This window comes from Pholcus phalangioides, unplaced genomic scaffold (assembly GCF_987345545.1).
Source record: "Pholcus phalangioides strain wild (caught in Gottingen) unplaced genomic scaffold, Ppha-v1.0 ptg000003l_1, whole genome shotgun sequence".
NCBI lineage: Eukaryota > Metazoa > Arthropoda > Arachnida > Araneae > Pholcidae > Pholcus > Pholcus phalangioides.
In genome coordinates, this window is record NW_028301596.1 from 20,504,845 (window position 1) to 20,515,376 (window position 10,532).

At 40.5% G+C, this 10,532-nt stretch overlaps 1 protein-coding gene across 1 annotated transcript; it reads right to left on the reverse strand.

Annotated features, from left to right (window-relative positions):
* Positions 1-288: 288 nt before the first annotated feature.
* On the reverse strand, positions 289-6,490 carry LOC149088246 (venom protein 164-like). Its single transcript, XM_089245826.1, has 4 exons — positions 6,334-6,490; positions 3,713-3,833; positions 1,857-1,969; positions 289-555 (listed from the first exon to the last, which is right to left on the reverse strand). The coding sequence occupies exons 1-4, from the start codon at positions 6,382-6,384 to the stop codon at positions 451-453; spliced, it is 390 nt and encodes a 129-aa protein (XP_089101952.1). The 5' UTR covers positions 6,385-6,490; the 3' UTR covers positions 289-450.
* Positions 6,491-10,532: the final 4,042 nt, after the last annotated feature.

Genomic DNA, 10,532 nt, shown 5'->3' on the forward strand with positions numbered 1-10,532 from the left:
TTTCCCGTATTTCTCTCGAGGAAATATGGTCATCCTAAGCATTCCCGAACATTCGGTGCTAATGCATGAATCTATGGATGATAATTCCCTTCCTCCCTCGAAATATATGAAATCGGGGCTGAAGAGCCCGAAATCATTTCCGCACCTGTTATAAGGGCGGCCCTGCTGTTAGATGTACTAGGATGAAACACGCTGGAATGTCAGTTTCCATATTGTGGTAATCACAATGGGGGTTTCCCATATTCGAAACTGAAAATTCCAGGAATGATGATAAGATGACAATTGTGGTAAAAAAACAGATAAAATATTTTATTTTCAGACACACACACAGAATAATAAATACCGCGATAAGATGGTGACAGGAGATGATGATTAAAAAAAAACAATGATAAAATGGTGATAAAAATGATAATGTCGATATAATGCGAGTGGCTCTGTTCGATCTCTGACTTATCGGGTGATGACTTGTTGCGGTGCTCTTTCGGTCGGCGTCGAATTTTGAGTCACTGCGTCGCCTTTGTCCTCCTGGCAAGTGCCATTTATGTAGATGATACTCTGTAAAGGCAGTGAAATTAAGCAATCACGGTGTTAAGCATTCAATATATGTCAATATAAACGAGACCTGCAAATCTTTCATGAAATTACAATGCGCATATACGGAGTATTTCAGAAAGTAAAAACTTTGACTCCCTGACTTTAAGATGACATAGCTTGGAAACAGAGTTGAGAACAAAGTGATGTAGACAGAAAGATGGAGGAAGTGGTGCGTTTGATGGGCGGGCCCAGAATTTCAAACACACCGGCTTGTAATCTTAGTTGGAATTTTAGCTAATGGATGATGCCGCAGTCGTTTCACTTCGCGAGTTGTTTCTGCGAAACAGCTTTAAGGTTATTGTTTAGAGGAGGGGTTGTTGACTCCTTTTTTCAGCCGTGACGTCAAAATCAATAACAAGATCAGTTTCCGTGACCCGTTTCAAGACGGTTTAGTCAAACTGGTGGCGCAATAAAAGTGTTTTTATAACAGGACTGTAAGCAAACTAGTACGATTCGTTTAAGAAGCTCCTGCGAATCAAGTTTGGGTCGTGACCCGTTGCTCAAGCTTACCTGGCTGTAAGTGTATTTGTACGTCCCATCTCGGAAGAACTTTCAAATCAAGTTTGGTTCAGGACCCATAGCTCAAAAGCTTGTTTCTGTAAGGGGATCCGTAAGTCTCGGCAGCTCGCTACGACCCAGACGCTCAGACATGAAGAAAACATTAGGGGGGGGGGCTGAAAGTTTGAGCTCCTCCCCCCAATAATTTCTGAACAAAATTATGTAGTTCACCTAGGTAAGGGAAGCTTCCTTCTCCTGCGTACGCGCTTGAGCTCGTATATTCGGGACAACCAGGAGAAGGAAGCTTCCCTTACCTAGGTGAACTACATAATTTTGTTCAGAAATTATTGGGGGGAGGAGCTCAAATTACCTCATCCCCCCTAGTTTTCGTTGCCTATGCTATGACCCTACTAAATCTGGATCGTGACTCATAGGTTAAGAACCCCTGGTTTAGAACAAGAGTTCTCAAATGCTGTATTAGACTGAACAGTTCATCTATGAGGTAAGACAGGCGTTCCGAATGTGATCTGACCCAGATCTGCAATTATCTGAGACTGTGGCGCCATCTATTAGTAAATATTATGACTAATCTCACAAACCGGTTTATTTGGAACTTTAGGCCTGCCCACCAAAGACGACTCGCAGCATCTTTCTATCTGTCACTGGTTTTTCAAGTAATGCCAACTCAAAGTTATGTATGGGGGGGGGGGGTTCTCTTCCTGAAATACCCCGTATAATGTCCGTTTGTTGTTGTAAATGCTTACATCTCCGATCATTTCTTTCTCGGCAATGCATTTCAATCCCTCTTTGCAAGGACACATTTTTAGGTACATGTCACCCATGAACGATTTCCTGGCTTCTGGTTGACATGGACTGTCTGCAAAAATAATAACAATAACAATTAGTATACATGAAAAAAAATCAGTACAAAATACACTAGAATGCGGCTTAATGTGGCGGAAGAGCGGGCCGGATAACAGAGAAGCTGAATAGGACGGAGTCTATAAATTCTCACTTCTCATACCCCCCCCCCCCCCCATACCATCAAAAACACTATATTAATATCAAAAACCACTCCTATCATATTTTGCGGCACAGCACGGGTCAGTACTTTATACATGAATATATACATGATGTAAATGCTCGTTATGTACTGCATGTACGTTTTAAAACTTTATTACAGAAAAAGAGAAAGTCCAAGAATATAAATATTGTTGCTAAAAATTATGTAAATACTGTAATTCTTATTTATCGTTTATTAGTGACTATCGCCTGTAAATAGTCAATATCTAATGTAAAAATGAAAATTACCGTTTTTCTGTAAATATCGCTAAATTGGCAACAGACTTAGCGAAGTTTGGCGACAGCTCCGATGATTTGGGGACGTCATGGCGCCAAGAGACTAGGGTGGATAGTTGAGATTCTACCGTATATGAAATGACTCGCATCAAACTGTACTAGTCTGAATTTCCAAATTGGAAAAGGGGTTATTTTCTCCCGGGAGCCCATAATTTTGTGGCCAACAGATTCGAATAACATTTATTCACTATAACTGTCCATGAATGACTGTACATAATTCTTGCCATTAACAGTAGGACGATGTCTCTCAAAGTGTGCTTCACGGCTCCTACGGTCGTCGTGCCAAGCTGGAAATATTCTTGCGTGTGGCTATTTATGGGTTTTAAGAGGTTCTTTTTTAGAACAGTGATTCTCAACCTTTGGAAGCCCACGGCCCGGTAAATGTCTTTTGTGTAAGTGAAAGGCCCGGTCATACACACAACTAACGAGAAATTAATATGAAAAATGAAACTGCGATCACTCATGGCACGGCGGTTGAGAAACACTGTTTTAAAATGTACTAAACTATTCTAGGAGCAACAGATGAGTCATGAGTATAGAGCAAGGGAGCCGCGAGTGACAGAAGAGAACCACTGTTTTAGGGGGGGGGGGGTCCACATGGTATCTAGAAAATTTATAAGCTTTTTCGAAAAAGATGGGTCAAATTTCAAAAAAAAAAATTTTTGCCGTAGAGATCATATTTACCAGCGGCTTTTTTTCTCTAACTGTCATACATCCACGACTCTCCCAGAGTAGTAACAGTTGGGCACAAATAGTCCAACATCCCTCCTTCCCCCCCTACTAATTACAACAAAGGGCGTGATTACCTTGCCAGAGTTTGATGAGACCTGTACATTCGCAGTGACCTGATCCGACTCTATACATCACTCTTAGGGTCACTCATATGCTTGCACACTAACATGCTCGCACAATTTAGGTCACTCTTTTCGGCCGCATATTGGGCCTAGTCCTGCCCCCTCTGGGTCACTCCTTTAGTCATCACATACTTGCACATTCTCTCGGTCACTCTTTTGGTCACTCACTGGCCGGGTTTTTGGCCAGTGGATCTTCTTGGATCTATAATAAGAAGAGGATTTATGGTTTTGCCATCCTTTCCCATTCTGTTTTAATTTTCTTGACCACTCATTCCTCAAATTTGCCCCCCCCCCCACTGAAGTTGCCTCAACAGGTCATAGCCAGCTAATATCCCCCCTCCCCTACCCACGTAAATACGTCAATGCCTCTCATGCTTACACTATTGTTTGTAGAATAATATACTCACTTATTTCACCGTAGGGCCTGCATCCACCCAACATGAAGGAACGTGTCATGCAACATTCGTTCGACCTACAGTCCGTTTCATAACGACAATTCTTAGCTTCGTGGTCTTGGACGAAAACAACCTAAAACAATAATAATAACAATGTTTACATTATTAAATACGCTTATCTTTTTTTTTTGGCACGAAACATATTTAAGAGCAAACTGTAACTTGATATTTAGAAACTCTCAAGTGCTGATTAAAATATCGACGAAAAAGAGAGAAGAGAAATACAATCTTTCTTTTATGTCACAAATAGCCATTGACGCAATAGTCATTGATGCCAACGCTGCCTTTACCACGCAAAGTGGCAAGGCTGACGTCATCACTTATTTGTTGTTATCATTTTAATTATAATTGCACCATCTTACGTAGGAATAAAAAAGATTGAGTAATATTGTTCACACACACATTGCTTTGAATGACGAAATTCGCATGCGAATAATCTTTTATGTTATAGTATTTTACTTTGGGATGGGGGAAGGGGGGGGGGGCGGCGGCACCATCTGAGAAAAATTCATAAAATTATTCGTTCCTGTACAATTTTTACTATCTATTCTCTTCCCCGGAAGCAGGGCCGTCTTAAGAGCATCGTGGGCCCTCGAGCCGAGTGATATTTCTGAGGCCTTACCTGAAAATTCTTGAAAACTTCAACCAAATCTCATTTTTGTGAGGCCCCCCCCCCCCGGGCCGTGCCTGGGTGGGCCCCATGCCTTAAGACGGCACTGCCGGAAAGTACAATTGCGGTGCAATTATTTATTTTTGTTTTTCCAGTATTTTCAATGACGTTTGAAGTCACAAATGTCGTTCACAGGTGGATAATATATATAATATATATCCTCTTGTGTGTGTGTGTGTGTGTGTGTGTGTGTGTGTGTGTGTGTATAGGCCTCGGCCAATCAATATTGTATAAATAAATAAATAATATTTATGTGGTTCTCTCTGCCCGTATTTCCTCCGCTTTAATCTAGTTTTCTTCAGCACTTCATTCCTCAAACTTGTCGCCCTGGACTATGGGCCGTTTAGATCCCGCCCCTGTAAATACACTTCCGTCTTTGAATCACTTGGTCACTCACATGTTAGCACATTTTCTTGGTCACTCTCATGCTTACATACACTCTCTAGGTAACTCTCATTTGGTTAGTCACTGTGAGCTGGTCCCCTCCCCATTCTCCACATCACTTACCGCCGCTCACTGACTTGGTCCCTCACTCTATAGATAACTCTTTTAGTCCCTCATTGACTTTGTCCCTCTAGGTCAATCTTTTGTTCACTCACATGCTTGTATACTCTTTTAGTCACTAACACACTCACGTGCTAGCAAACTGTTTTCGTCACTCACATGCTTTCAAAATCTGTTGATCACTCTCTAGGTCACTCCTAAGCCTGCACACCCTTTAGGCCCCTCTTTGGTCGTTCGCTGACTAGTCCCTTGCTGTCTAGCTCACTTTTCTGGTCAGACATGCTTGCACACTGTTTTGGTTACTCAGATTAATAAAAAAGTTCAATCACGAAAGGAAGGGATTTCACCAGAGTGAAATATGACGGCTCATCAATCAATAACAGGTGTAGTGTAGAAAGACGTTACTTTTGGCATAATTAACAACGATGAAACTCTGGACCAAAAACGGGACGGTTTTTTTAAAATCAGGATATATGCATAGGCGGAGATAGACTTGGAAGTCTGGGGGGGGGGGCGGCACGATGATGATGATGTGAATTCATACATGCATATATACATTAGATCAGTCGACGTCACCTTTGACCCTGAAAGGAGGGCATTGCCCCCCCCCCCCGTATCTCCGCCCATGGATATATGGTCAATAACAATTTGCTTGGTAAACGATGGTTTGCTGCTTCATAGGCAGATGTAAAAATCATATTTTTCCCCACATTCCCCTAGACCTTCAGAGAGAGACCTTCACAGAGAGCAAGAGCCTTCCCCTAGAAAGCCCTTCAGTCTCTCACCAGGGTCGTCTTTAGGGGCGGCTAACTTTAGAGGCTTATCACCTGGATTGGCAGGTGGCCTCTAGCCGTACCTGTCGAGACATGTCTAACGTTAGATTATAGGCAATTCAATTTGATAATTTTTGTCGCGCCACGGTCACTTTTAGCACCCGAGGGCTAATTAGACCCGGACCTACAATTTATTGCTGATACCGAACGGCAGCCTTTTTTTTATACTCGCCGAGAGGTTGTTGCGCTAACTCCTCGGTGCGGGACTCCTTGCGGTAACAATCGTTTTCTGTGGTCATGTCGTCATTTCTGATTCACCCCTTTGTCAGGAAAGTTTCCGACAAGGATGAATTCGCGACACATATAAAAATCCTTTGATACAGTAGGCGAGTACCTTATCGACCTGGGCTACCTCGCCCAAGGCAATTCAAAACAAGATTTGAAAAATATCGTAACAGAGGGATTTATCGTTATATCGGGTACCGTTGTAGCGAGGTAAGTCATTTAAATCATGTGTAAGTCATTTTAAAAGGAGCATAAAAATTATTCCTACTTGTAAGAATTTCTAAGCACTGAATATACATGACACAATCGAGAGAGAATATGTTCAATATTTGGTTACTTACGAGCACCACCAGGAGGAGCCCCTGAAGGTAATTGACAATCGACTTCTTCATTTTCGGATAAAACGGATGAATTTTTTTTTGCGATCACTTCGAAGGCCAAGGAGCGACTGATTGGTGTTCCCTCGACTCAACGTCTACAAATAGTTGATTTTCTTTTTCGGCTGCCACGTACGGCGCTTCGCACAGAGATAACGCTATTTTTTCCAATAGATATGCTGAGATAACACAGTTTAAGAAAATCAGAGGCGATTCGCTCGATATACCCGACAGGAGGAGCTAATTTATTTGAGAGCCACGATATCGTTGGGATTTTCGGTTGCATTGTTCGGATATTTTCGGTTTCTGATCGATTAGGATTAATTAATCACGTTTGGGTGGGACCATTGCTGTGAAAAAAAATATTATTAAACTATATGGCTTTGATTCATAAATGGAAGATATACTGCATACAATGCTCAACCCATGACCTGCGGGCAAATATGGCCCTCTAAATTCACCTTATGTGGCACGCGACTTCAAACCTGAAATTCTGTAAATATGAACCAAGTGGTACATTTCCAGATCATTTGTGACCCGCGGCGTATTTGCAGATTACTTGAGCTACTCGCGGCACATTTACAGTTTACTTGAGTGACCCGTGGCACATTTACAGTTTACTTGAGTGACCCACGACAAGGATCCATATCACCCAAGTGGCCCATGGCCAGAGCCGTCTTAACAGTATCATGGTCCCCCCTGGGTCAAGTGATTTTTCTGAGGCCCCTACTTGATAAGTTCTTGAAATTTTCAATCAGTTCTCATTTTTGTGAGGCCCCTCTCTTCTCTTGAGGTGCCACGATAGTCCCATGCGTTAAGACGGCACTGCCCATGGCACATTTTCAGACAACTTGAATGTCCCACTGCCCATTCACAGATCATTTAATTTCAACCTTTCAGACATGGAGGGCCAAATTGAAACTTCCCACGAAGCCCGCGGGCCACCAGCTTATGTAATTTAGTAACACTTAATTGAAGGAGGCTCATGCGACCCCGAGTTGAATAGGAATAAAAAAAATAATTGAAGACTTAATAATTTTGAAGTTATTTCTTTTATTAATTATCAATTTCTCGATTAGTTCTGAAATAATTTTTTTTCTGATCAATTATTGATTAAATTAATTAATTCTGAGATTGATTTTAATCTGAAATCACTTGAGAAATGTTTCTGAAATTATTAGTTTATGTGATTCTCATCGTCGTACTTCCCTTCTGAAATATAGATGGCTGCGCTGAAAAATCAAGCCCAACACTAGATCCGCGCTCAGACTGTTAGGTACACACACTTACACTTCCGGCACAACTCACTAGGTAGTAAATTGCCCATGGCGATAGACCTGAGTTGTGCTCGGTAGGAAAGAAAGAAAGATTACCGCGGCACATTCCCATATCACTTGAGTGACCCACGTCATATTTACAGATCATTTGAGTGACCTGCTTCAAATTGAAATGATTATAGGGGCCTTTCTGAGGTCCCTACTTGATAACTTCTTGAAATTTTCAATCAGTTAAATACAAATACAACGCCACAACAGGCAAATTGCCCAACGAGGTGGCTGATTTAAGACATCATGGATCCCCGAGCCATTTTTTGGAGGCCCTACCTACTACTGCTACAGCTACACCATACATGCACCCCGCCCACACCCCCCCCCGTGGAACCCCCAACGAATCGGTACATGCGGGAATGTGCGTGTACGTGTAGTGAAACCTGACGTGAAGTTTTTTGTTTCTCTGTAATGCTTGTTATGTGTAGTGCTGCCATCTGCCACCAGTTTTTCTAACTATGAGTGAAGTGTAATGATTGAATGATTTATCGTTGTAGGACTGTTGCTCTCCGTGGCGAGACTTTTTAACGGGGAGATCGGCTCGCATTTGCGCCTTGAAGTTGGGAACCACAGAAAACCAACTTCAGCCGACCACCACTGTGGGGTTCGAACCCGGATCCTCGCATCGCGACCACAGCGGCAAATGGTATAGGGGTGTTTTTCCCCCAAAAAGTCTAATGAAAGTGGCCTTATTATATACAGTGAAACTCCCCTTCGAGATTTTCGCTACAATATCATTAAAATGGGATTCGACTGTATTATTTGAAGTTATACACAGAAGCCAAAATTTCTCATTCTTACATTTTCTAACCTGCCAATAGTAGTGACACCATCATGGTATATATAGGGGCAGGGGTCTTATAATCCAATAAAACACCAGCTGTCCCTAAAGGACAAAGACCAGTGTACTACAGTAAACTCTCACAGACATTTTCATTTTATTTCCCATATGAAGTAGCTCATCTTATACTGTATATCACCCAGTCTTAATAGTTTTTTATTATAGTTACAGTTCTTATAGTTTTTTATATACTTTTTCACTATTTAGCCCAGTTAATCAAGGTTCTACTGTATAGTAGCATTAGATTTATAAATTTTTTTTATACATTTGCTTATACACATATACATTTTTTTAAATAAAAATGCAGACTTACAGAATTGATGGAAATTTAGAATTTATCAAAGAAATAAAATTACTGAATTATTTCTTTTAGATGAAAATGCAGAATTCCAGATTATTTTTTCCTTGATAAAAATTCAAAATTACAGAACTGGTGGATATTCAGAATTTATTAAGCACAAAAATAATTCCAGAATTTATTTCTATATAAATTCAAGAATGATTTTTTTCTAAATAAAAAAAAATGAAAATTCCAGAATTACCTTTTCCTAAATAAAATTTTGGAATTCTGGAATCAAACTTTTTTAAATAAAAATTCAGAATTTATCAAACAAAATTACTGATTTCTTTCAGATCAAAATGCACAATTCCAGATTTTTTTTTTTCTAAATGAAAAAATGCAGAATTCCGGAATTCGATAGTTTCGAATTAGAATTTTAAAGATTCTCAGATCTTTAAATTTTAAATAAATAAATTAATTCTGACTTTCAAGTCTACTCCCGCCTATGAATCGGCGTTGCTAGTAGGACCAAAAAAATTCACTTTTTTGAGTAGCCACAAAAAAAACTTCAATTGATTAGTTGATAGGGCGCGGTAGCCCAGGTCGATAAGATAGTCGAATAAAGTACCAAAGGATGTTTATAGGTGTCGCGAGTTCCATAAACGGGGTTCGTCCTTGTCAGAAACACACTTTCCTGACACTAGGATACAACAGAAACGGCGACATGACCACAGAAAAAAAATTGCTACCGCTAGGAGTCCCACATCGAGGTGTTAAAGCGCCAACCTCTCGGTGAGTATAAAAAAAAAAGCTGCCGTTCGGAATCGGCAATGAATTATAGGCCCCGGTCTAATTAGCCCTAGTGTGCAGAAAATGACGGTGGTGCGACAAAAATGATCAAATGATAAACAAAATTCAGTTAGATGTATTGCCTCTAGGTTTTCCGTGATACACTTCGATGTATCTTCTACCAAAAAGTAGCTATACAGGAAAATTCATCAACACTTACGGTGATCAGGTGGTACCAGTTCGTGTTATCCGATCCGAATAAAAAATAACTTTGAAGAGTAATTTCACCGCTCTCCAAAATTTAGAGGGGTGTGGGACTTAAGGAATAAGTCTATTAAAAATAAACAAATAACCTGAAACCTGAAGGAGTATTTTCACTCCTCAACGAAATTTGGAGGAACGAAATTGAATTTTGATGCGTTTGTCACGCACCTACATGCGTATTCGTGAACACTGGGTGGTACAGTATCAAATACCGATATTATTAGTAGGGCTGTCTTACGAACATCGTGGGCCCTCGAGCCAAGGGATTTTTCTGAAGCCCTACCAGACAAATTTGCATGCTTACTCTCGAAAATTTCAACCAGATCTCATTTTTGTGAGCCCCCCCCCCCCTCTTCTATTGAGGAACCTGGGCCTGAGACGACTTTAATAATATATTGAAGGATACTTTTTTCGAACCGAACACATGGTGAATAAGTAACAGGGGTGTATATGACATTTTACTGGCGAACCGTTGCTCCTAAAAGAGAAAAGTTCCCAAATAACGTGTAGATATGTCACATTCAGTATTTAAATAGATATGCCATTTCTGTATACTCAGATATGTCATTCATGTTGCAAGGGGTTGCATAGTTATTAAGATTTTAAAAAAAATCAAATTTTTGACAACATTAAATGCAGCTAAAACGGTTTACCAGTATTT